The sequence below is a fragment of the Phyllopteryx taeniolatus genome, chromosome 20 (genome assembly GCF_024500385.1).
Source record: "Phyllopteryx taeniolatus isolate TA_2022b chromosome 20, UOR_Ptae_1.2, whole genome shotgun sequence".
In the NCBI taxonomy this organism is placed as follows: Eukaryota; Metazoa; Chordata; class Actinopteri; order Syngnathiformes; family Syngnathidae; genus Phyllopteryx; species Phyllopteryx taeniolatus.
The window spans coordinates 1,570,739-1,597,796 of NC_084521.1; the positions used below are offsets into that span (position 1 = coordinate 1,570,739).

Genomic DNA, 27,058 nt, shown 5'->3' on the forward strand with positions numbered 1-27,058 from the left:
AAGACCGACACGGCCACATGCCCCCACCCACGATGAGCAAATTGATCCCAGTCTTTTCTCGTCAACATAACTTCAAAAGCTAACGCGAGCTCCTGTGACCGATATGGCAGAATATGGCACAATATCTCGCGTGACGGTTCGTCACGGTAGCCCACTGACTTATATTGTGAAATCTTCAACACTTTTTGCGCTGCTAGCTATCGTGAAAGCGGCCGAGAGCTCAAGTCAACCACCAGCCTCCGCGCCTTCACGCTACCTAAAATGGCATAGATTAGCATTAGCTACCATCATTACCATCGAAATTGGCGCTTGCTTTAAGCGAGACAACAAAACGCGATCACTGACCAACAAATTCCAATACGAGCGATTTTTTTTTTTGGGGGGGGGATGATGTTTTACTGTGGTTGTGTACTTTGCGGACAGTAATTAACGGGACAAAGTAGTCAATCTTTGTCTTGATTTCGCACAAGGGGCCGAGGAGGTGAAAATGATGATCGATTGCTCGCAAATTGCCTCGGCAGAGAAAAAAATAAATACATTCTGCCGCCAAGTCCTCGGATTGATTTTCCAAAGGGGACAATTGGAAAGTCGATAAGAAATCTTGCCGTTTTACCGCCGCTGAGGACGGGGAGCTTTTTCATTCCCAACTCACAGTTGACTGTTTTTCACACAATGAGAATGATTTAGCATTTTTCTTTTTATTAGCTCAGTGAAAAATGCGGTATAAAATGGAGATAAAAATGAGGCTGAAAGCTACAAGACAGACAAGTTGCAGCTTCTGCTATATTTTATCTCTAAATCAACATTAAAAAAAATGCATATATCATATGTTTTATGTTAATCAGTTGTGTGCTTAACAGTGCAACAAAATGAAAGTTAAAAACAACTGAAAGCGTGGCCAAACATCAGTGGCCCCAAAACTCCTTGAACAACAAACGAGGCTGAAAGCTACAACACAGACAAGCGTGGCAATGTTAGCACGTTGTCCATCCATCCATTTTCTGAACCGCTTATCCTCACTAGCGTGACGGGCGTGCTGTGTGTGAAGCAATTTTATGCCGTTATGTTCATTGTTCAATAAAATGATGGCAGTATTAACGACCGTTAATGTGTCATTTTTATGGGAGAGTTGAAAATCTGTTCTTTTGTCAGGGAGGTTTTGCAGTGATAGGACTGGGCAACTTCATATGCTGAGCTAAATTTAAAAAAAAAAAAAAATAAATAGTATAATTCATTCTCAAATATAGGGTGTACCCCGGCTCCCGCCCGAAGATTGCTGGGATGGGCTTCAGCAGCCCGCAACCCGAGTGAGGATAAGCGGTATAGAAAATGGATGGATGGATATATAATTAACCAATTATTTAAGTTTTAATATTAATAAACCAATTAAATATCTGCGATAAATGAATCAAAATAAAAAAATTTAAATTAATTCAATTCTAGGAGTTACAAGGTTTTGCAGGGAGAGAGAATGGGGGGGGGGGGGGGTGAGTGCGTGTGGTCAGTGAAAGGCCTTCTTTGTGACACACACACACACTTCAACAGCCTTGAGAGTCGTGCTGTTGTCAGTGATGAAGGAAGGCGGCGAGGCAGGCAGGTGCAGCGGAGGCAACAGTGGACCACTTGTGCCCCTCCGACACCCCTTGTTGCCTAGCGACCAAAAACCTACCAGACCCTTTCCAATCTTCTACAGGACACCCCGAATGGTTACTACACAGCTCATCAGATTGTCAAAAACATAAAAAGCTGAAAAAACACTCAAACTTAGATATTAGACTGAGGAATGAATGCATACAATTTGGGCCACAGTGATATAACAATGCACAAAAAAGAAAAGAGAGCAGTTATTAAGTCACATTTAATGCCCTGGGCTTTATTGTCTTTTTTTAGTGAGAGTTCCGTCACATTTTCTTTACTTTTTTTTTTTTAAACATCTTTTCAGCTTCCAGGTGGGACAAGTAAACCGCAAGGATACATCCTGCCAGCCGAGCCGGCGTTCAAGATTGCCCCCAACCCCCCACCCCCCACAAAGTGCACGAGCACTACTAAGTAACGCTGCCTTTGTGCCGGACTCTTCACAGAAGAGAGGACATGAAATTCCCCAAAGGAAGGCACCCAAAAATACTTGTGGTTTTGATGGCCTCATAGCCGTCTGGACAGATTCTTGTTTGTTTCCCAAAGAAAGAAATAGAGGAGAAAGAGGGGGAAGAAAAAGAAGAGAGAGGAAAAAAAGGGGGGGCATCATCCCCTTATTTTGACCCCCCCTTTAAAAACTGGAATGATGAAACACCTCCCTTTTCGTGCATTGAATGAACCAAACCATGACTTTTAAACGCTTACAATCGAGTTTACCACAAGAACACAAAATACAAAAATAACTCTGGATACAAAAAAATTCGGTGAGATTTAAAAAATAAAATAAACAGAAAACTGGGGCTTTGTTGCATGAAATAATGAAGGATGATCCCCTTCAAACCCAAAATACAAAAAGCAGCATCGTCGTTATCAAAAAAAAAAAAAAAAAAAGCCATCAACGGAAAAAAAAAACATCACAAAAATAGTGCTTTAAAACGAAGCGGCAAAGGCTTCTGGGAAGAGACTTCATCCCTGTTTGAATACGTCAACGCCGCCTGCCATCTTTTCCTTACAACATGTTGGTGTTGACAATGTAAGAACGACACCCAGGAGTCTGCGGCCGGCTAACATGTACAAGAGCACAGGAAGCAAACAAAGGTACAGTGTACAAATAATAAAAATCCAAATATAAAAAAAGTGTAAACACGGCACAATAAATAGATCAAAAGCAGCAGCTCGCACCATGCACGTGATAAAACGTCTCTATACAACTCAGTCACACACGCACGCCACAGACTTCTCCTTTTTCTTCATCTTTTTCACTCCAAGTGCAAAACATCACAAACGGACAGTTGTGTATTCAAGTGGTATGTACAAATAAGTCCTTACTGTACACATATGCACAATGTACACCACGCACGTCTCTTAACCGTAACAAAAGAGAGAGAGAGAGAGAGAGAGAGAGAGAGGAAAAAAAACCAACACGTTTTAAAAAGGACGACGACGACATCGGCGATGCGCTCGTCATCCCAGCAGTCCCTTTTGGCATCCCCTCCACGCCCATGACGCTCCGGTGCACAGCACCGGAACACTCCAAAGATCCAGCCCCCCTCACCCGCCACTACGTCACTTCCATGGCCACTGTGTTGTCTGCTATGCTGTTCAGTGACGATTTGTCCTCCTCGCGCTTCTCCCTGCAAAAACACACGAGAAAACATGTTACTATCAATGACCATAAAAAACATTTATTTCATTGTCAACAGCAAATTGTCTTGCGACACAAAACAGTCTTTCAGTGAACATCTTGAATGTACAAGGGGGGGAAAAAAAAGCAACCTTCAGGTTCAATGATTCAACCTTTATGATGCATCCATCCATCAATCCATTTACTTGCGCTTATCTGAGGTGGGGTCTTTAATGCCTATGTTTTGATTCAATTCCAATTCAGCGGACTACGATCACGCTTTGGATGTCCATCATTGCATTCAATTCCCATTTAGAGGGCTGATTTGGTTTTAAGATGGCTGCAAATTGATTTGTTCACCATTCACAGGTCTTTGATTCAATAGTGAATTAGAAGGCTATGATTCAGTTCAACCATGAACTGGAGGGCTGTGTTTAAAATATGATTATGAGTGCTCAGATTCAAATCATGATTCAGAGGGGCTGCCATTAGATTTCTTAATTCAGAGTAAAGATTCAATTAATGAATTTTGAATCTATGAAAGTTGAATCAACATTCCCCCATACATTTCTTAGTCACATTTGCTTACTGTGACTACGAATGCCACTACTGTGTCCATGATTAAATAAAATTACAGAATCAGACAGGGAATCCCTTCTTTACAGTGATTTTGTTTTTAAAATCGGCAAGTCAAAATTTTCATTTTAGACTTCAAAGGTTCGTTTCCTCAGTGATGTTAAACAATAGTCTCCTATTTCTCCACACAGAAAATAAGAACAGCTGCTACGAGACTCGTCTGTTTTTATATCACCGATTTTCACCTATTGTGGGTCAGCGTGGAACATAACCCCTCTGATAAACAGGGTTTAATATACATCTAAAAATGGATTTTCCTCATGTATATAATTCATAAGGTCCCCACAGTTTTTCTTTTTTCTTTTCTTTTCCTTCTCAGGGCTTGAATCGATCGCAGCTGGACAGTTCTGGTTGTTTTAGAAGCTGTTTCAAGATTTTTCAGGCTTCAGGTAGGTGCTGTCCGGTTGCGATCGATTCAATGCCCTGAGAAGGAAATTACCTGGATGAATGAGAATATTCACAAGCACTTCACCGCAGTTTGGGTTTGCTTCCTATTTTCTTAAACACCCTGGTTCCACTTTTCTATCATTCTGACAGTGAAATGTAAATCAAAGACTCGTGCGGCGCCCGACCTGGAGTTGATGTCCATGGACGGCGTGGCAGAGACTTTGGGCTTCTGCAGGTTGTTGGCGGTGGACAGTTTTAAGGCAGAGGGCGGCACGCCGGCCAGGGCACGGGGCAGGTGGCGCCCCGCCAGATTGGCGGCCGATGGGACGCTCAGACAGATGTTGCTCCCGATAAGCACCTGAGCGGCGGGGGGGGCGGCGCCGGCCGGGCCGCACCCCAGCAGGCCCAACGGCGCGTGGTTGCCGGGGGCGGCCGCCAGGGAGACGGGGACGGCCTTGGTGGCGGCTGGAGGGGTGGCCGGATGTGGCGAGGGCTGCGAGAAAGCGTGGGCTGCCGGCGTGGGCGGCTGGTGGCCGGGGTGAAGCGCTGCGGCCGTGCTGGACAGATGCAAACCTTTCAACACGCCTGACAACAAACAAACAAACACAACAGGTTCACAACAAAACATCTGAAAAAGTACTTTACATGAAAAACATGCCAGCAACTACTTTCTACAAAACTACACGAAACATATGTCAACAACTACTTTATATGAAAAACATGTTAAACAGGTCAACCACACATTTATACTGTATGAAACGAACGTCAAAAACTACTTTATGAAACAATTGTGAAACATGCCAAACATGTCAACCACTACTTTTAATGAAACACGTCAACTATATGAAATTGGGGTCAAACCGACCCCTGCGTATTTGCCACCCATGGATTCACATATCCACATATAGTTTTTTATTCAAATTTTTATTTATTTCCATTCCCCCCCCCCCCAATGCTTATAGGCAGTTTATCCATTTTATTCAAGAATTTGGGTTTAAAAAAAAAAGAGGAACATTTTTTATTTCAATGCAATTATAATAGGCGCCATTTATCTGCTGTCCAGTGATGTCCGACAACAGAAGTCACATTAAACGGCCAAGAACATATTTCGCAACAAAGTGTCTGTTTTTATAAAGTGGTTTCTGATTTTTTTTGTCAGTATATATTTGGAATGACACACAGGGATATTATTGTGTTTTGTTGCTCAGGTCCAAGGATGGCTGCGTTGTATTGTGCGCATCTCATTATTAAAGCAGGCTACGTTTTAATTGCAGGCTGTGATTTATCACGCTCATGTGCAATTGTAGACTATTCATTTGTGTCTGTTGCCGCCATTAGGGTGGAGATGAGAAGAGGATTGTGCATTATTTTATTTTATTAATCGAAATGAAACTGGCTTATTTTCGTAGTACATACCTTTTCAAAAATAAAACTGCAGGTTTTATTTTTACAATTGCAGGCTGCGTTTTATTACTCTCTGTCTGTTGCCCAGATAAGGGGGAAAAGAGGATTGTTCGTATTATTGAGGCTTGAAGAGGACTGCATTATATTTCCATGGGGAGGTCTGAAATTACAGGAGGCATCGTCCATTGTTTTTTTTTAATCCTCAAAATAAAAATTACATTAAAAAAAATCTGATTTCTTCATTATATTTCTATAATTTCATCAATGCAACGAAACTTAAAACACCATCGTACAGCAGAGTAGTCACGTGGTGCGTCATTCTCTCCAGGATGCACTGCAGGAAAAATAAACATTTAATAATGAATGCTCATTATGTCATTTGGATAGTAGGCTAATATAGACACTTACAGCATGTGTTGCCTTCATTATAGGGCTTATACAAGGCTTTTAATTTTTTGTGGCTCCAGACAGATTTGTTTTTTTTGGTCCAATATGGCTCTTTCAAGATTTTGGGTTGCCGACCCCTGGGCTATGTTCACGCTGCAGGTCAATTCCGATTTTTTTGGCCCAATGTGAACAGTAGTACAGTTCTGATTTTTTCATTTGTAGATATAAATCAGATATGTGTCCGACACGAGTGCAGTATAGACGCTCACGGGGCGCGGATCTGACCTGTACGTCATCAAAAGGCGACAAAGGTCACAACTGTTGAGAGACGTGACAAAAGCAAACGGCAGACAAAGGAGCCCAAAACAGTCAGTGGCGAAAAGCAGATGCTTTACACCTGATTAATATAAGAAAATGCTGGTTCCGGTTGCACAAAATGTTTGAAATTACCAGAAATGCGTCATGACAAGACCTATGCGAGGAGCCATATTTTAATTCCATCAAGACGGCGTCTTGTGGCTGTGCGGACGCGCAATGTGACGTCCTGTTTTGTGCGTATGCATGCGTGTGACGTCACGGACCCGTTCCTTCCTCAGCAGAAGCCGCATTTGTTTTTGGAATGTGAATGACTACATAAAAAGATCAAATTTATCAAAAACAAATTGGGCATGTCCTGCAGTTTGAACGTAGCCTTAGTGTCAAGAGTTTAGACTGCCCGCGAGGCCATGAAGGTAGCTGAATGTGATTGAACGAACGAGTCGGGTGGGCCGGTGCCACAGATGAGTGAGTGACTGAGTTTGTAGGCGAACGTGCCCACAGTGAGTTGACTACACCAAAAAATAAATATGAGATCAATGATCGACAGATTGATTTTTGATATCGACTCCATTAGCATTACCTTAGCGCCATCAATTTAAACAAAAAAAACTGAAGTTGTTCAACCAAACATCTTAAAACATGTCAACTACTTGATATGAAACAAATATGTCAAAAGAGGTTAAAAGGGACTATATATGAAATAAGCTGACATGTGAACAACTACTAACTACACCAACAAACTCGACAACTGCCAAATGGTTTCCACAGACCTGCTCCCAGTACGCCGTTAACCCCACTGGCCACCACCAGCTCCTCTTTGGACTTGAAGGCCAGCAGCTGGTCGGCGGTGACGAGTGCCGAGGCTGCAAACTGGGCGCTGGCCTGGTCTAAGGTCTTGGACACCAGAACCTGAATGGACCGACGCGGTTTAGTGAGACAAGTGTGACATGAACTTTCTAGCTTAGAGGTGTTTAGTACCATGAACAGTGACAACGGGTTGGTGATAGCGAGCGTGTAAACACCTGACTGATAAGCGGGCTGGTTACGCATAGGGAGTTGTTGGTGTGTTGGATTTGTTGACGCTGCTGCTCCTTTTGCCGCCGCTGCTGCTGTTGTTGTTTGTCTTCTTGCTGTTGTTGCTGCTGTTGCTGCTGCTGATGTTGGCTCTGCTCCAGCATGACGGCCAGCTGCTCTCGGTGCTGCTGGTACTGCTCCACCGTGAACACTGAGTCAGGTCAAAAGACAACGCCGGTCAAACAGGGGAGGTGGGCCTCGGTTTTCTATTAACTTGATGTGAGAACAAAAACTATGGTAGCAGCTAAACGTGGAAAACAGTAACTTCAGCATCAAGTTTTCACCCTCAGGCCTTTTTTGACTTTACTGCCATTTTCCGCTTGTTCGTGGCCACATTCCAGTTTCTTGCCTAGTATGTATGCGCGTACTGGCGTAGGTTGGAAAACAACCTCAATTTTTTTTCCCTCGGTGCAGCGTTTGTTTTAAATAATACTGCTTATCGTACAGTTTTTCTACAGTTAGTGTGTCTCCTCACAAATGGGTGGTGACTCAAATTTGCATTCGAGTCTGCCCAAACATGAACAGAATAATACATTTTGGATTCAAACCACAACAAAATAAAGAACATACTACTCCATTCTGACAAGAGCTGCAATGCTGCTACGCCCCATATACTTCAAAAGATACAAAATGCATCACACTTTTTAGCCTTTAGGGGGTTTACATGGAGCTTTGTATTGTGATTAGAATTTGTTTAGAAGACCAAACCGAATGAAAATGCTCCATATAAACACCTTAAACGGAAAATACAGGCCAAATCCAAATAGAATTTCATTCAGTTTCACAGGGCTGGAATATTCCTACCAGATCAGAGGTAAATCTTTGCCATGCAAATAGTCATTCGGAACAGAGCCAGGAAGCGCTGTCTGAATTCTCACAGCTGAAATGGTTTATATTAGAAAAAAAAAAATAATAAAATCAAAGTTGACAGTAGCTTTTAAAAGGCCTTAAACTAAAGTAGGCTGGAGTAGGTTTGTTGTTTTGTTTTGCAGGGCACACCGGTGCCCATATGTAGGTGCACGACCCCAGTTTGACAACCTCTACTTTAAAGCGCTGTATGAAGTATAAATGGGAAGAGACCACAAGATAAAACACCTTGAGATAAAACCCTGCTCTCACAGGAGCAGCTGCAAGTTGAACTAAAAGGGGTCAAGCTTCCATTCATAGAACAGCCGCTCTCCAGCGGCGTACTCACATGAATGAACGAATCAATACATGAATGAATAACACAGACTTCATCTTTGAGGTTGAGCTCCAACAAGGTGATAAATGTTTAAACCTGTTAGGTTTGAGAACCAATGAATCACACAGACAAGCTTAACTATTCCCAACATTAATACAAGTATAATGGTGTTCACAGCAGATGTATATTGGACTATTCTGCGCCACGCGATTACATTTAAGTCGATGGTGTTTGATGCGACGCGAACATGCGAAAAAGGACCATTTCTACGCGAAATACAAATTCACGTGGCACTACATCGCAACTCCCAATCGCCGTCGAGAATATACTGCGTCACACACAACATCCTGGAGTTGTTGAGCAGAACAATGGAAAATCAAATCATCGCTGTTTGTGGACACCCAGAACTTTTTGATAACTACTACCAATAACGTGACCGTATGAAAAAAAGACCAGGCCAGGAGAATGTAGAGCAAGGAAATTGGCATACCGCGCAAGTATAATTATATAACTTGTTTTCAACTGTCGGTTGTACTTTACTGTGAACCAAGCTAGCAATAGCATTAGCCAAAGTTTGAAATGGTGTTGGTATCTACCAGGGGAAGTCACTCCTCTTCGTTATTATGTGCCACGAATGAAGCGAATTCATGTTCGGTGTGTACACAACTCCCGCGATAATCTCGTCCAGTATAAACGCAGCATAAGTCCAAGTAGAACTCACAGCAAATTAAAATAAAAATAAAATATATTTCTTTTTTTAAATCTAGCCATCTCGATTAATTTAGTCCATCCTAAGTAAGGTTTAAATAGCAATAAATTGAAGTGTTTTTTGAAAACTATTAAAACAAACAGAAAAGACAGATGAAAACGAAGTCCAACATGATTTCAGAACACGAATCAGCAAGAAAAGTAGGAAAAGCATCCACACTTCCAGAGAAAAGAAAGTTGGGAACACAAGCAACCAAGCCTGGTAGATAAGAGTCAGCCTCAAAGCACAATTAACGATAAAATAATTTACACACTCACTTTTGACAGGAGCAGCTGGACCGGTGCGGTTCTGTGAGAAGGATCCTCCAGACAGGCTCCTAGTTAGTCCCGATACGGCCCGACTAAAATCCCCAAATCCTTTAAGCGACAAGTCCCCCGCACCCGACATGTGCTGGGATAGCGTCCGTGGTCGGAAATGCCTCCAGCGGCACGATTTAATGTTCAAAAGAATCCGGCTGAGGTCGACGGTCATGCCGGACGACGGCGACAATGAGGCGGCGGAGTCGAGAGGGCGGGAAGAGCCGCTAGGGTCCGAGGTATCGGTTTCTGAGGTACTGGAGTTGCGGAGCGGAGAGTTTGGAAGTGGCGAGGAGAAGGATTTGGGCTGCGGGTCCGAGTCCAGGTACTGACAGACGGCGTCGAGGTCGGCGTGCGCTCGATCCAACAAGAACCTGAAAACAACCAAAGACGCAACATTACATTCTCAACTCATTCACTGCCAGCTGTTTTCAAAGCAGTTGTCCATAATGCCAACCGTTTTACAGCTTTTTGACTGATCTTCAACACACACAGAATATTGTGTTCTGTGACAATATAAACACCGAACATACAAAAAGAAAGAGTAGACTCTCTTATTTCAAAAGGAAAGAGCTAGCCCTTTCCGTTCTTTGCTAATCAGCAGTATAACGTGTTTTGGTTTCAGCAAAAATGCCAGTTTTCCAGCAAAATTCCACAACAGGTGTTTTATCCATCACAATTTCCTAGGATGTCCACTTCTACACGTTTCTTTAATTCGTTTTCCATGTCACGTTGATACAAAAAAATAAAAAAATCTCCATGTGTATACACCCCTTTAAAGAATGTGATCCTAACACAACACCTTGGACAATGACACAGCAAATTAGAATGTCTCCTTTCTTCTCCATCCTGAAATGTTTTTCTTGACAGAACCCACACGTGTGAAATGGACTAGTGCTGACACAGCAGTGCTTCGACAGTCCACTCGTGCGTGTAATTACAGGGCAAAATGAGACAAAACTGCAGGAGACGACGTTGTAAACTGGGATTTTGAGCCAAGGCCTACAGTGGCAGGTGAGCGCCAAAGCGGGAATGTGTTCAACATTTTAGCAAGCAGCTTGATGTTCATATCTGCCAAAAGGCCGGCTGGTAAGGAACCGGCGAGCTGCTCGACATCCTGAGCAGCTGCGCGGCATCATTTCCCTTCTCATTTAGCATCAAATAGAGAAGATCCTGAGCTTAGCTAAATGGGAAGGAGGCGCACACGTGCCAATGGTCGCACCTTTGCCTCCATTGGAGCCAGGAAAAACCAGAAAACACCACGTTAACTTGTGTTCTCCGCTCACCTGCCTCCTCGGCCCACGCGGCGTCGAGCCAGGCCGACGCAGCGCCGCGGCGCGTTCAGGGAGGTCAGACAGTAGCGGAAGCGCGGGTGACCGAGGCCGCCCTCCAGCGGGCTCACCCACGGCCAGCTGTCACTCTGGCCGGGACTTGACTGCAAGGGGAGAGAAGTAAAAAAATAAAATAAATAAACCAATAAATACGAAAGACACCAGGTCCACTTTGCCATAGAGTGCTGCAGACTAATGGGTGTGTATTAAAAATGGAAGCGCAGTAAAGAGAGAAAGCACTCACAGCGTAGTAATGACAGCCAGCCTTCCTCCTGAATGCGTAGCAGCCATCTGGGTCGTTCTCTTCTTCTGCCTCTGAAGAACCTGAATGAATCTGTACGGTGGATAATAGCACTTGCGTAAAAAAGGTGCTCAGCAGCTGATTACTACAGCAAAAACTGGCTGGAATTTTTTTCCCTCGTAAAACACTGGAGACAATTATGAACATTCTGCAAACCCAGTGTGCACTTTCAGAAACAATGTAGGTTCGTCAACAAACGAGCAATCATGTTTTTGAACATGAAGATGTTCATTCAGAGTCTTCAACAAAGCGAAGCAACTTTCTATAGCCGTTAAAGACCATTTCAAGTCTTCAATGAACACAAAATGCGTGTTTTGAAAACAGTGAAGAAAATTTCTGAGTACTTGGCAAACCTGGCGCACATTGTCATAAAAATCAAAGACAATTTAGACTCTTGAACAAACCAATTGTGTTTTTTTAAACATTCCTTTAGCATCTTCAACAAAAACAATTGTAGCCGCTGAAGGAAATTTGTATTTGTCTTCAATGACCCCAACATGCATTTTTTTGTAAATTCTGAAGACAATTTTCAGTCCTCGGCAAAACTATCAATTTCTGAAACGTGTTTTTGTAAACGACATTGTCGTCTGTGAACCTAACAATTTTTTTGAACAATCAGAGACAATTACTGTCTTCAACAAAACTAACATGCATATCTTGTAAACACTGAAGATGACTGAGGCCTCAGCGAACAGACATTTTTGGAAACAATTTCTTGTGTGACCGCAACTAGCATATTATGTTATAATTAAAGAGCATTAAGAGTATTCAGTGAACCGAACTGTTTTCGTGAGTAAATGGAGTTTTGAGTTTGGTCATGAAAAAAAAATTAAACTCACGTCTGTTTTGTGGATCCCCGCATAATCGCGGATCAGAACCCGCAGATTCACTTATTGGTGGAAGTTTTCTCTCTCTTTGTTTTTTTCTTATTGGGGGGGGGGGGGGGGGGCAATCCTAGAAATGCTTAATGGCTGTTTATCCTCACTTATTCAAGAATATTTCGGGTTTAACAAAAAAGAATAGCTGGCGATTTTCGCGATTTGCGGTCCAGCCCAATCCCCCGCGAATAATGGGGTTCCACTATTTTTGTCTTTTACTTGGTTTACCTGTGAGAAGGGTTCATCGTCAGAACTGGGAAAGTCATACTGGTTGAGGTCCTTGAGATTGAACACCGAGGGTCCCGTGTGATGGGGCGCAGACAGAGGGGGGATCTTGGGCTTCTTTTCATATTTTCTTTTGGTTCGCACTATCTCCGTCTTCTCCTGCTGGGGGTGGGGGTAGAGAGGGAGGGAGGGAGGAGGGAGAGAGAGAGAGAGAGAGAGAGAGAGAAAAGAAAGATATGAGAGGGGAATGGAGGGTTTATTCTGCATCACAAGAAGGAGACGGCCTATTTGAGAGGCATTGATATGCAGATGGCAACACGTGCCAGATGCCGCCGCCGAGCCAGATGGCTGCCCCACCATAAAGCACCCGTGCCACCGCTCACCCAGACTCCCCCCCTTGAACACACTCAGGCAAGGATTAGTCAGATCCTTTTCAGCTGTTAAGATGCGGGAAACAAAGCAAGCTGGAGGAGGCGACGGCGCAGAAGCCAATCAATGATGGCTGAGGGGAAGAAAAAAGGCATCTGTGAAACCAAAGCTGAGAGGTGGGAGAGGGCGATGGTTGACGGTGAAGTGGGCCGGCGGTCACGAGGGCTAATTAAGTCATAATGACGACGGATGACACGAGAGCAACTATAAAGCTGTGTAATGAGGTGTTACGACGCCAAAACGGATGGAATCCAAGCTCTAGATGAAATATTTTGGGTGCGTAGATAAAAATAACAAACCTCCACTAATTAACAGACTGGCACACAAACGGCCGCCTCTCCGATCACGGGCTAATGTGCTGGTGGGTGTTCGTTTGTTTTACCTTCTTATAGTCCTTCATGTCCAAGTGGTCCTGGTGTCGGTATTGGTTGGCACTGGGAATGATGGGGATGGTGTAGACGGGCTTCACCAGAGCCTGCTGGGCAAGCGCCTCTGCCATCACCTCGGTGCCAAAGTCGGGCATGGTGTTTCTGTTCGGAGCATTAAAAACATTGATTCCAAGGACTATTACGACTGTGATCAAACAAATGACTGTACAGTAAACCCCCGTAGACCTCTGTCACAAACAGCAAAAAAACAATAGTAATTGAACAACCCCCTAACAAATGTTTAGAATTGCCTATGTTCATATTTTAAACCAAAAATATCCCACAAATCTTTATTCCAAAACATGTTAATATCATTTCAAAGTCATCTTACATTACCCTTAAAAATAGACTGCTTATAGATATGATTTAGGAAAAAAATGTGTACGGCACATGTGGCGAAGACTCTCCTCCCCAACTGGTCAACTATTTGTATTTGCAGACATATTCAAGTGCAAAACGCACGATGGATTTCTAGGCACTAATTACAGCTTTCTAAATCGCTGAAGTGCCATGTTTTTGACAAGCATCTGACCAAAAAGTCTAGCTCGAAGACAACTCCTCCTCATATATCAAACACCAGCGGATGCTGTCAGCTCTCAAATAGCATCGGAACACTCCCGAGACACTTTGTGACAGACTACATGCTTCTCGCTTTGCACCTGGGCCTCTGTACATCAGCATAATGTAGCGGCGTAGAGAGAGAGAGAGAGTGAACGCTGGCGACCACGCGCAGCCGGAACCAAGGCAGGGATAACAAGAGGAAATTGAAATGTCACTACAAATCAAAAGCACTTCAAGGAGAGGGCTCCAATTTGCGCTCACAGTGACAGCGAGTTTCACAGGAAATTCATTCAATTTGGACGTCATGCAGGGATGGATAACAAAGGCCCCGCTTCGGGGGACGAGGAACAAGTCAGCGCACCAAGGTTAGAAAATAAAAAGGAGGGGGAAAAAAGTGAATAGAAGTAGTACCTTAAAGACTCTCAGAGCCAGTGAGACGTCACTGAGCTCCTTTTAAACTACTGACTGAATCTTTACTTGTAACTTTTTTTCCAACATTAAAGCACCGTGCAAGGCCAGTCACACGACATGCAAATTAATACTGAATGTCTCATAGAACCATATTTAAAAAGCAAAGCACTAACAGCAGCACTTTCTCACCTCTTCTCCACAATCTCCAGCGTGAGGTGGAGCATTTCCCTCTTGCTCTTCTCCCTCCTCTTGATCATCTCCAGGATGGTGACGGTGCGGCTGAGGTCCCTGCGAAGCTTCAGCATCTTCTCGTATGACGCCTCATCATTCTTACGGTTCTGAAAACAAGAAACGTCACAGTTAAGCGCATTCCAAATTAACAGTATTCAGTCGGGCTGGGCAATATGACCTTAACAAAAAAATGCCCCCACCCAAAAATAATCCAATTATAATAAATTATTCCACAAGTTGCGAATAGAAAAAGCAACTAACAATGACATTATTCATAAGTTTTGCTTTTGTTTTTCTCCCCTTGCTGGGATTTCATTTAATTTCATTTCAGGACACGAAACAAGCTTTGAAACGGTTTCTTCCCAGCAAGTCTTCCACCCACATCCACTTCCATCACCTTCCACAGAAATATATACATTTTTTAATTTCTTAACAGTAAGTGCTTCCTGTGGGGAAAAACAAAATCCCTTTTGTCAAAACGTACTTGTCGAAAAGTAATGTCACAATCCCACTAACTGACAGTCTTTTCTCATTGAGAGTTGTACAGGTGAGGCAAGGCGGGCTCAGCAAAATATTTCCAGCTCGGAAACACATATCTATGGTCAAAAGTTTAAAATGTCAATAAATCACTGCTTTTGCAAAATATAAATCATCAGGTCTGTGACTACCCCTCCTTGAGCTGTCACCTTATCGTGGTGGAGGGGTTTGTGTGTCCCAATGATCCAAGGAGCTAAGTTGTCTGGGGCTTTATGCCCCTGGCAGGGTCACTCATGGCAAACAGGTCCTAGTTGAGGGACCAGACATAGCACGGCTCCAAAAACCCCTACGACGAGTACAATAAATGGTTTCAGGTTTCCCTTGCCCGGATGCGGGTCACCAGGGCCCCCCTCTGGAGCCAGGCCCAGAGGTGGGGCTCGAAGGCGAACGCCTGGTGGCCGGGCCTGCACCCATGGGCCGGAAAGGGTAACGTGGCTCCCCCTTCCCATGGGATCACCACCTGTGGGGAAGGGCCATAGGGGTCGGGTGCAGTGCGAGCTGGGCGGTGGCCGAAGGTGGGGACCTTAGCGATCCGATCCCCGGCTACAGAAAATGGTTCTAGGGACGTGGAATGTCACCTCTCTGGCAGGGAAGGAGCCCGAGCTGGTGTGTGAGGTCGAGAAGCTCCAACTATATCTAGTCAGAGCTTCCACGCACAGCATGAGCTCTGGTACCAGTCCTCTCGAGAGGGGTTGGACTCTCTTCTTCTCTGGAGTTGCCCACGGTGAGAGGCGCCGAGCAGGTGTGGGTATACTTATTGCTCCCCGGCTTGTCGCCTGTACGTTGGGGTTCACCCCGGTGGACGAGAGGGTAGCCTCCCTCCGCCTTCGGGTGGGGGGGACTGGTCCTGACTGTTGTTTGTGCCTATGCACGAAACAGCAGTTCAGAGTACCCACCCTTTTTGGAGTCCTTGGAGGGGGTGCTGGAGAGCGCTCCCGCTGGGGACTCTTAACGTTTTGCTGGGGGACTTCAATGCTCACATGGGCAATGACAGTGAGACCTGGAAGGGCGTGATTGGGAAGAACGGCCCCCCCAATCAGAACCCGAGCGGTGTTCTGTTACTGGACTTCTGTGCTCATCACGGATTGTCCATAACGATCACAATGTTCAAGCATAAGGGTGTCCACACGTGCACTTGGCACCAAGACACCCTAGGTCGCAGTTCGATGATCGACTTTGTGGTCGTGTCATCGGAATTGCGGCCGCATGTCTTGGACACTCTGGTAAAGAGAGGGGCGGAGCGGTCAACTGATCACCACCTGGTGGTGAGTTGGCTCCGATGGTGGGGGAAGATGCCGGTCTAACGTGTCAGGCCCAAACGTATTGTGAGGGTCTGCTGGGAACATCTGGCGGAATCCCCTGTCAGAAGGAGTTTCAACTGCCACGTCCAACAGAACGTTGCTCATGTTCCGGGGGAGGCGGGGGACATCGAGTCCGAGTGGACCATGTTCCGCGCCTCCATTGCTGAGGCGGCCGACCGGAGCTGTGGCCGTAAGGTGGTTGGTGCCTGTCGTGGCGGCAATCCCCGAACCCGTTGGTGGACACCAACAGTGAGGGATGCCGTCAAGCTGAAGGAGGAGTCCTATCGGGCCTTTTTGGCCTGTAGGACTCCTGAGGCAGCTGATGGGTACCGGCTGGCCAAGCGGAATGCAGCTTTGGTGGTCGCTGAAGCAAAAACCCTGGCATGGGAGGAGCTCGGTGAGGCCATGGAGAAAGACTTCTGGACGGCTTCAAGGAAATTCTGGTCTACCATCCGGCGTCTCAGGAGGGGGAAGCAGTGCACCATCAACACTGTGTATAGTGGGGATGGGGAGCTGCTGACCTCGACTCGGGACGTTGTGAGGCGGTGGGTAGAATACTTCGATGACCTCCTCAATTCTACCGACACGCCTTCCCATGAGGGAGCAGAGTCTGGGTTCTCTGAGGCAGGCTCTCCTATCTCTGGGGTTGAGGTGGTTAAAAAGTTCCTCGGTGGCAAGGCCCCAGGGGTGGATGAGATTCGCCCGGAGTTCCTCAAGGCTTTGGATGTTGTAGGGCTGTCCTGGTTGACTCGCCTCTGCAACATCGCGTGGACATCGGGGACAGTGCCTCTGGATTGGCAGACCGGGGTGGTGGTCCCCCTTTTACGGACAAAATTTCTAGGCGCAGCCGAGGCATAGAGGGGGTCCGGTTTGGTGGCCTCAGTATTGCATCTCTGCTTTTTGCTGATGATGTGGTTCTGTTGGCTTCATCAAGCTGTGACCTCCAACTCTCACTGGAGCAGTTCGCAGCTGAGTGTGAAGCAGCTGGGATGATCAGCACCTCCAAATCTGAGATCATGGTCCTCAGTCGGAAAAGGGTGGCGTGCCCTCTCCAGGTCGGGGATGAGATCCTGCCACAAGTGGAGGAGTTCAAGTATCTTGGGGTCTTGTTCACGAGTGAGGGAAGAATGGAACGGGAGATCGACAGGCGGATCGGCGCAGCGTCTGCAGTGATGCGGATTTTGTATCGATCCGTTGTGATAAAGAAGGAGCTAAGCCGAAAGGCGAAGCTCTCGATTTACCGGTCGATCTACATTCCTACCCTCACCTATGGTCACGAGCTGTGGGTCGTGACCGAAAGAACAAGATCCAGGATACAAGCGGCCGAAATGAGTTTCCTCCGCAGGGTGTCCGGGAAGCTCGGTCATCCGGGAGGATCTCAGAGTAGAGCCGCTGCTCCTTCACATCGAGAGGAGCCAGATGAGGTGGCTGGGGCATCTGATTTGGATGCCTCCCCGGTGAGGTGTTCCGGGAACGTCCCACCGGGAGGAGACCCCGGGGACGACCCAGGACACGCTGGGAACGCCTCGGGATCCCCCCGGAAGAGCTGGATGAAGTGGCTGGGGAGAGGGAAGTCTGGGCGTCCCTGCTAAAGCTACTGCCCCCGCGACCCGACCACGGATAAGCAGTAGAAAACGAATGGATGGATGGTCTGTGACTGGCTCCCTCCAGGGTCCTACTTGTAAAACAAAAAAACAATGGCGACTGTGCTTTTGTAAACTGGTGCCTCTCTGTTCGAAGCCATGTTGTTAGTAAAAGAAGTGCACTGCGGAGGTACAACCTACCTTCCTGGTCTGCATCTTCTCCGTCCGTCTCCGAAAGGCCACGTAGGGGTCGCTGGTGCTGGAGCCGTCCCGCTTCTCCTGCTTGACGTTGGAGACGAAGGTGCCAAACTTGCACACCTTCCTCTTGCGGCTCCAGTAGTCAAACACTTCCTTGATCAGCTCGTCATCCTCCTTCAGCAGCAGCTTGGCCTCCTGGAGACTGACAAACTGCAAGGAAACACGGGCACGTCAGCGCGCTCATGACTGTTAGGACATGCAGAGAACTCCCGCAAATTCGCGATTCACCCATTTGAATTTTTTTCTGTTGGACCTAACAGACTATTTGCGCATATCATGTTCTTTTTTTTAGTGCCTTAAGATGCCGCCCAAACGCCTTGCTCCTTATGAGGAATGGCAGTGAGCGTGGGCCACCTGACAGCCGGGGAGCTTGACAGTGAGTTCCCCCCCCCCCCCCCCCCCCATTGCGATTCACCACTCACACATTTACCAATTTGCAAATTTTGATACCCATCTATTGTTCACCGAAAAACATTTTTGTACTCAGGCAAACACCGCATCTAATATAAAAGCATTCCTTCGTCTAGGAACTATGTTGACGTAAGGGGAGGATGTTCGTTTCAACAGGCAATTTATAGGATATTATAAAACTTTTGGGGGGCATCAATAAATCACAGATTTCTACTATTTGGGGCAGGGCATGGTCTCTATGCCGTGCAAAGAGCAGGGGAAAACTATTGTTTAAAAAAAAATGAGAGAATCTCTGCGAGTCAAAAGCATGATTAAATGGTAAAGTAATACTTGGCACCCATCTGCACCCTTGCACTTCCAGTGCCTTTTTCAAAAGCAAATCTGTAAGCCACTTTTTTTAAGGGTCAAGTGAAATGAGTGTGAAATGATATGAAGTGTTTTGGGATCTACTTCAGGGTATATCTTGGGCAGGGGTGTCAAACTTTTTTTTTGTCTCGGGCCGCATTGTAGTTATGATTTCCCTCAGAGGGCCGTCAGAACAGTGAAACCATATAAATGTTTAATCAGCAAAACATATTACCACTACACAACAAATTGAGTGATAAGTAGTTTTTAAATCAGAAGACAAGGATAATAGTTTGTTCAAGTATTGTTTAAGTTACTATAGAAGAAGGGTTTGGTAAAAGAAAAATGCAATATCAACATTATTGTTTATTATTATGACAATTTGGAATTTGGATACAGATTTTAGCAAAAATCACAGAAGTTGACGAGCATGATTTGCTTTCGCGGGCCACATAAAATGATGTGGCGGGCCGAATCTGACCCCCGGGCCTTGAGTTTGACACCATTATCTCGGGTTTAAATTATTAATATAAGCAATTATAAACATTCCTATTGAGAGGGGGCATCCATCACTCTGGCTTGGTTCTTAACCCCCATGAATAGCAAGGGTTGACTGTATTCAGGACACCATATAAACTCAAGTTTGAGTCTGCAAATCGATCAACTCAAACACGCAGCGTTTACCTGTTGTCCGCTGCCTTTCTCCAGGCGGTCAATCATTTCTTCAAACTGCATTGCGGTGATTTCCATTTTCTTCTTTAGCTTATTCACAAAAGTCTCGTCCCCTGAATCGAGGTCGTAGTCTGGCTGCTCTGTATCCAGACCGAAAGCTGCGGCGAGGCGAGAGGGGAGATGATTAGTTGCGAAATAAAGACAGTTTAAAGTGATTCAGTCGTGCAGTTTCATTCACTACAGTAAAAGGTCCATGTCTCCGTGTAGATGACAGATAAACTGCCCGCAAAAGCGATTTAGCGTTACAAAACGCTTTTGTTGTTAGTTGGTGGTGGGTGTAAGCAGCGGTGTAAAGTAGCACTGCGCCAACACACACACACAAGCGAGTGACAAAGAGCATGACGGTGGCGGTGACTCACGCTGTATGTGAATAAGCTGCTTTGGCATTTTGAACTCCCCGGGGTAGAGGGACTCATAGTGCGTGATGTTGCGTTCGGCCTCGGGCACGGGGATGACCATGTTGTCCCGCTTCTCGCCGTAGACCTGCTGCGCCGAGATGGCCCGCTGGAGATGATGCTCCTGCGCGACAACAAGAAACAAAAGCAGTTACGACATGGCAGCAACACATTGCAATCGTTATATCACATGCAGCAAGGAGCTTGGGTTTGAGTTTACTCAACTACTCGACCCATCAAACCTGGCCGAGAAACTCCTCTAAAGCAGATGTAAGACTATTAGATTAAATTGTGCTTCAAAGATCAATCATGTCGGCAAAAAACTGCAGTTGGCTTGTTTTGGCTTTGGTGCAGGAGGGATTTTCAATTAACTGATTTAAGGGTTCATCTCACCAGGAATTCATCTCAGTAAATAACTCACAAAAACAACTTAAGTGCCTCAGAATTGACAAGTAGAGGGCATTATGTAATTTCTTGCAGGAAAATGTTTTTTTCCATAAAACACTGACAAAGAATTCGTTCCAGCGAATGAATGCAAGGGAAAGCAGCAGCTTTTGACAAAATGAGTCGTCTTGCTTCTTTGATAAGCACTTTACATGAACTAAACAGATGTCTAACAAGTGGTCACTGCGATATCAACAAAACAAAAAAACAAAAAAAAACAACAACACTTATTAATATTAGTTCTACTTAAGCGTCCCCTCTCCATGCCAATATTTTGAACAGGACGCAACAGATGGCCTACGCAGTCACGGCTTGTTCTCACAACTATTTTAGCGGGGAACCCACTCAGTTTGACATGCGACAAAACTTTCACAGCCACCTTTTCTTGGCCAGCTTCTACAACGTGGCTCAGTGTGGCTCACAAAAATGTGGCACAAATGGCGTCACAGGAACGTGCCGAACGACCGGTTCCATTCGAGACGTGTTGGCAAGCGAACATTTCTACCCGCCAAAACAGTCAGTGTCTTAATCTCTTAATCTAGTAGGATCATTTACTTCATGGCTAAAAGTAAAAAACAAAAACAATCTTTTAAAAAAGTACAACTTGCAATGTTGTCAAAGCTCAGGCCAACAAACAAATCACACAAAAAGTATGTATTGCACACAGGTCTGAAACGATTAATCAAATAATTCAATAATTTCATTAAAAAAAAATTTTTTTTTTAAAGTGCAAAATCTCTGCCTCAAAGTGATCATTTTCCCCTCACGTATTGTTACTTCAGACTCACTCAAAATATTTGATGACTGCAGCACTAATCCCACCTGATAGCTTTTATATTTTCTCATACATTCCAACACACCAATGAAAGCGCACTCTGTTGCTCTACCCCTTCGGGACAATTCACAAGGAAATGTTTTATCATTTGGTAATATTTGTTGGCGACAAGAATCACTTTGTTGTGTTCATTCTCACCACACACTAAACAGGACACAGTTGGAGCTCAACAATAGACTAATGGCGATATTTGTTAATAATACAGGAGCTCTAATCCAATAATCATGAATCCACCACCGTAGACAACATAAATGTAGAGTCTGCGAACAAAATGTTCCAGGAACACGCAGCTTCTCTTTCTGTCAGGGCCGAATAGCTGTCTAAAGCAGAGTCCAACAGAGAGGAACAAAAAAGTATTTTTCCTAGCACCGCACGTTCCTCCAATTAAACGTTCCAAAGCAAAAGAAAATGCCTCCAATAAAGAGAAAATAAGGGTTGCCACAGCAACCAAAGCGTGGCCTCCGGCAGGTGTTCTCAGCAAAGTCATTTACGACTGCGCCGAGCTGCTACGTGAGACGAAGCATCAAGGTTGCACTGACCCACCAGAACATTCCTTGCATTTATGACAAATGCAAACTGACTGACTGCATCCATGTTGCTGAACATACACTGCTGAGTGCACCATGTGCTGCAGTTAATTGTGTCGACACACGTGTGTTACTCAGATCAGCGCATGTTGTTCTCCGGCCAACATGTGGTCAGTCGAGTCCACTCCCGCGTTACACTGACCCCGCACAGGATGTAGGTCACGGAGCTAATCCACGCCGCCTGTAGCAAAACGGTCCTCTTTATCTCTTTTGTCACTCAGTTATGTAATGCCGCTGGAGGTGGTGGGGGGGGTGACGACAAGAGGGGGCTGGATTTCTGCTGACTTGGCGGGCCCCGTCTGTTTTCCTGACGTTTGTGTCTGCCGCTCAGCATCACAGATGGGCTCGCCTGCTGATGAGCTCTGGGACTAGAGCAAGGCAGTGTGGCGAGGATGGGGAAAAACAAGCATCTAATACAACCGAGACGAATACATTTCAAGCAGAGGTTAAAAAAAAAAAAAAAAATCCAGACTAACAAAAATAACTCCCCATGGACCAAACTGCTGCTTATTTAAATGTATAAATATGTAGGAGTTCAGCGATTACATGCCGCTGCGTATTAAATAAAGCCTAAAGCCGCTCATTTGTACATGTAGTCATGAAGTATGCATGGTGAGCATGTATTACTGTGACCAGAAGGACTTACAATTATAGATTTGTCATATTACTAGTTGTTAACGTGTTTTATGGATTAAACCATCAGAACTATGAGTAAGGACTTTAGAAGCAAACCTGTAGCCTCACAAAACAGACCATAGCAAATACTGTACTTGTCTTAGCATATTAAAAAGCCCAACGACATTTTTATATTTACTCTTTAAGTAAGAATGGCGAGCATGTAATACTACGAGTGAAAGGGATTACAATTATATTTGATGTTGTATAACTGGAAGTTCATGTTTTATGACAAACTATCAGAACGCAACAACCAGCCCTCGCTAAGTTTTGCACTTTTATTTTCATTAACACACGTTTCATTAGAATACAGGAGGTAGATAAGTATTCCTTATTGAGCTATGTCTGCTGATAAAATATAAGACACTGTAACGTGTTGGACAGTTCCAAGTATTTTACATTGTATACCTGGATTTAATTGTCTTAACATTAACTGTGCCACTTTTATTAACCTTGAGCTTGAAATCAAACTGAATAAGTAAACAGGGGCTTTCCAAACACCCATAACCTGTGAGAAAAAGCCCCGTCATGTGCTACTGTTAGCAAAAAGATTAAGTTGAGATTAATAAATGGGGAAAACCGAAGCAAATGAATTGAGAAAGGTGCAAAAATAATGAAGGCCCACTCGAGTTAGCTCGAATGTTATAGTTAGCAGGCGACAACGCGCATTGATTGAAAATTGTTCATTCTCGCCATAACCAGCGCCGACTAGGCCGTGCACCGACCCACATGGGCGCCTTGGAAGCTGTCAACAGCGCGGAGGGCGGTTGTCAAAAAGCCGGCCGAGGCTCAGCGTCTCCCCCTGGCCTTGGAACACGGAAAGTACACCGCGGCCTAGCAAACGAGCCCGCCCGGCAAAGTCAACAAAATGGTGGCCCAGATACACGTCACGTGACTTCTTTGTGCGCTCCCCCGCATTTTGTGGCGAAACGAGCCGTCGCAACACGGCCGACCGGCGGCGTGTCAACCGCTAACGTCCCCGCGACGACAACCGCAATGGCGCGGGGCGGCTGCACGGCCAATGGGCCGATAATCCGTCGTCGTGTGCTCGGGAAGAGCACAACGCGGTGGCCATTTTGAACGAGCCTGCGCAGGCAGCGTAGCGGCGGGGTTGTTGCCGCCAGGTGGGGGAGAAAAAAAAAAAAAAAAAACGCCCGCCGTGGCTCCACCGGGCCACTAACAAAATAAACATACCGATTCTTCCTCCTTTTCCATCCCGGTCGGCATCTGCGGCACTGCCCGGTTTATCGAAGCATATTCGTGCAGGTCCGGTAAATCCTCGCAGCGGAAGACGGGCAGAGGCTTACTAGCATCCAGCGCCCGCGCCCGAAACGACAATTTACTCATTGTTGTAATATTAAAATGACAAGATGCAGCATAAATCGAGTCTATCTGCGAGGAATTGTGCCTGTAGTTGTCATGGATGGATCCGGGAGGGTCTCCTGGAGCGAGCGGCTCGATCGGGGCCGGCCTCGGGTGCGTAGCAGCGCGAGGAGAGCCGGGCGGGCCCGCGTCTCGGTGGTTCTGTGTCGGTGTGGTTTCCCGTGGCGCTCCGCTCTCCCTCCCCGGTTCAATGCGCCATGGCCAACATGGCGGACATTAGAAACTCATGTAGCGCTCGGCTGGCTCCGCTCGGCCCAACCCACTCCATCCATCCCAAGCACCAACAGCCATTCCCACGCAGTTTGGCACGCGTGCGCGCTTCACACAACCGAGGGGTCCGGGGGAGAGGAGGAGAAAGGAGGGGGGACGGAGACTTCCGCCCCCCAAGACGGGGTTTCATTCATATATTTAAAAAATATATATATATAACCAGGGGGTGGACAAACATTTGATTTAAAACGAATATGAATATATATATTTTTTAAATATGCATACTGGTTCATAATACAATAATCCACTCAGTAAAATTAAGTTAACAAATTCTACTGTAGGAGAGTTCATTGTACTCCAGTATTGCAATTCCAAAAGTGAAACCCATAAATTATCATTCAACACAAGAAAAGGCTAAATCCAACCTCATTTCCATATTGAAATCTTTTTGACTGTTTCTTTTGTAACATACTAGTTTCTTGGAGATGGTAAAATATGGTTGTCACGAGTCGTAAGCTAAAACAATCAAAATAATTTACTCTATGTAGTGAAGCTATATATAGTTTTTGAATTGAACTACAGAAATAAATGAAGTTTTCTAATTCTAATTTATTGAGACGCACTTGTAATTGATGATATTACTGATGGATTTTTTCCCTAAATTGTATTTAAAATTAATCAATGAACAAACTAATTAGATAAACACAAGGTGAATACATTTGAACAACCAACTTTTGAGAAAAAAAAAATCTAATAAATTATTATGACAGGACTCTTGATAAAAGATCACAGTTCCTTCACCAACTGCTGTTGGTGCTGTAATACAACATTGTAAAGAATAAAACACAACTAATGTGTTTAAAATATAACTCATACAAACAATTCATTAATTCGAGTGGCTACTTACATGATTTTTGCAAAGGTTGCCACACAGTGGCTTATAAATTATTTCCATTTTACATTATTCTTTCTTGAACTAATGTTACTAACCGTGTTAATTTTAGTCACCTGACTGGACTAACATTTTTTTCTTGTAATTTGGCACTGCATTTGTCCAACTGAATCCAATTTGTAATGACCCACAGGAATAACGAAGACGCTTTGTCAGACAACAGATCACTCGCTGCCAAGTCAAGTATGCAGTGATGCCGGAATAGCATTCTAATGACGTTCAGTTTAACACCAAATCAATTGCTTATGCTTGTAAAAAAAATGCTATATTCGTGCTCAATATAAGCAGACATGCATGTGTACCATCCTGCATACAAAGTGTATTATGAGGAGCATACTGACGGTTGAAATAGGGTAAAACGTAAGTAACAAATAGAGGCATACTACTAGCATTTTATAAATCAGAGTGACAACCCACGTGCCAGCTACAGACAATAAATGGAAAAGTGTATTTACCTTGCCATTGTTATAATTATTATTATTTTTAAACATATGTTAATATATCTGCTCATTTTAGTCCATTTTAAGCACGTGTCCATGTGACTGAACTAAAATATGATAATGAGGAACCCTGTGGAAACTTCCTGTAATTAGCTCCTCCATTAGTATATTAAGAGACTATCTGGCAGATTGTGTCAACTCAAGTAGTTACGTCTATAACAAAACACTCCTGTTCACTTCATGCTTAAATGCGTGTGCAATAGTCCTACATATGGAGAATATGAGTAGAGAGTGAGGAGAAATATGGAGTTGCATTTAACCTGAGATAGAAAAAAAATATGGAATTGAATTCAACCTGAGATTCCTCGTGGACATTCCAAAAGAATCCAAATGTGAGCGAGAGTACCAGGAGAACCATCATCCATTTGGGCATAAACTCATCCTTCTGCCACGTCTGAAGCATCCTGGAGGACATTGAGACATTGGAGATAAAAACAAAGATGAAACTGGACTCGCAACTGGACTGTTCGGTTTGTCTTAGAAGACGTTTCACCTTTCGTCCGAGCAGGCTTCATCAGTTCATGTAACAAAGCTTAGTTAGCCTTGTTACATGAACTGATGAAGCCTTCATCTTAAATGAAGCCAACATGCATGTGTCAGGAACGTGGAGCACGGGGGTTAACATGCAAACACCAAAGAAAAAGGCAAGAGTCAGCATTCGAACCCCGCACCTCAGGACTGTGAGGCAAGACGTGCCACACACTAGTCCTCCATGTTGCCTAACGCAATAATAATCAGGATCTGTTCACGTCATTTGTACTGCTATTTTGTTTATTTTTTTTAAAAATGCAAGTAGAGCAAGTTCTATTGCAACGCATAATGGTACAAACACTTATTCGATCAAAATGAGCTGAAATGTAATGAAAGAGGAAATCAATGCGAAAGAGGAAATTCTGGAGACTTCTTGTCGGTCACAGCTGTGTTTCCACAACGCTAACGTTAGCCTAGCCGCCTGTTTAGCAAGCCTTGAGCCCGCCTGCGCCATTACCAGCAGCACTTTGCCAACTCGCAACTAACTTGTCCTCGAACCAGAGTCACCCAACCTCGGTTCTCCTCGGCCCCACACCGGGCCCCCGGGGGGTGTCGGTGTGCCAACCTACCGGCTCCTGGAGCCAAGACGCCCCCAGGCTGGATGATGATGATGACGATGACAGCTCTTCTTGTGCTTGACATACTGCTAGCCCAATGCTAACACTGGTTAGCTCCCTCTCAGCTTGCCTCGAAAGGGGGAGAAAAATCCTGGTGCTATTTTTCCGCCCCAAAAATGTCGAAGTGCGAGTAGCTGACAGCGAGGCTTGGATGTCAGGCGACGATTTAGCGAAAGAGAAGGGCTATTGTCAGGCTCGGGGCAAACTTCCGTGGCTTGCGGAGGTGACTTCGACAAACATCCAAAAACTGACCA

The 27,058-nt window shown here is 45.0% G+C and overlaps 1 protein-coding gene across 6 annotated transcripts; it reads right to left on the reverse strand.

The window, feature by feature from the left end:
- Positions 1–1,852: 1,852 nt before the first annotated feature.
- On the reverse strand, positions 1,853–27,058 carry LOC133470184 (enhancer of polycomb homolog 1-like). 6 transcript variants are annotated; one of them, XM_061758247.1, is made up of 15 exons: positions 26,757–27,058; positions 25,952–26,060; positions 20,035–20,194; positions 19,628–19,773; positions 18,131–18,337; positions 14,467–14,615; positions 13,260–13,407; positions 12,452–12,610; positions 11,289–11,378; positions 11,000–11,148; positions 9,675–10,087; positions 7,414–7,616; positions 7,162–7,300; positions 4,468–4,867; positions 1,853–3,269 (listed from the first exon to the last, which is right to left on the reverse strand). In XM_061758247.1, exons 2-15 carry the CDS (start codon positions 26,057–26,059, stop codon positions 3,197–3,199), a joined length of 2,544 nt encoding a protein of 847 aa, XP_061614231.1. In that variant the 5' UTR covers position 26,060; positions 26,757–27,058; the 3' UTR covers positions 1,853–3,196. The 6 variants fall into 6 exon arrangements, 5 of the variants coding, with proteins under 5 accessions (XP_061614231.1, XP_061614232.1, XP_061614230.1 ...); XR_009785902.1 differs by lacking the exons at positions 1,853–3,269; positions 25,952–26,060; positions 26,757–27,058 and adding exons at positions 5,699–5,846; positions 5,980–6,020; positions 23,806–24,374 and having other exon boundaries at positions 4,733–4,867; XM_061758248.1 differs by lacking the exon at positions 25,952–26,060.

Excerpts from the sequence above, each read along its gene's own strand:
- LOC133470184 (XM_061758244.1), bottom strand. The coding sequence starts at position 23,958 with ATGAGTAAATTGTCGTTTCGGGCGCGGGCGCTGGATGCTAGTAAGCCT. Across the intron at positions 20,195-23,805 it reads TGGAAAAGGAGGAAGAATCG|GAGCATCATCTCCAGCGGGC; the intron begins GTATGTTTATTT and ends GTTGTCGCGCAG. Across the intron at positions 3,270-4,467 it reads TCCATGGACATCAACTCCAG|GGAGAAGCGCGAGGAGGACA; the intron begins GTCGGGCGCCGC and ends GTGTTTTTGCAG.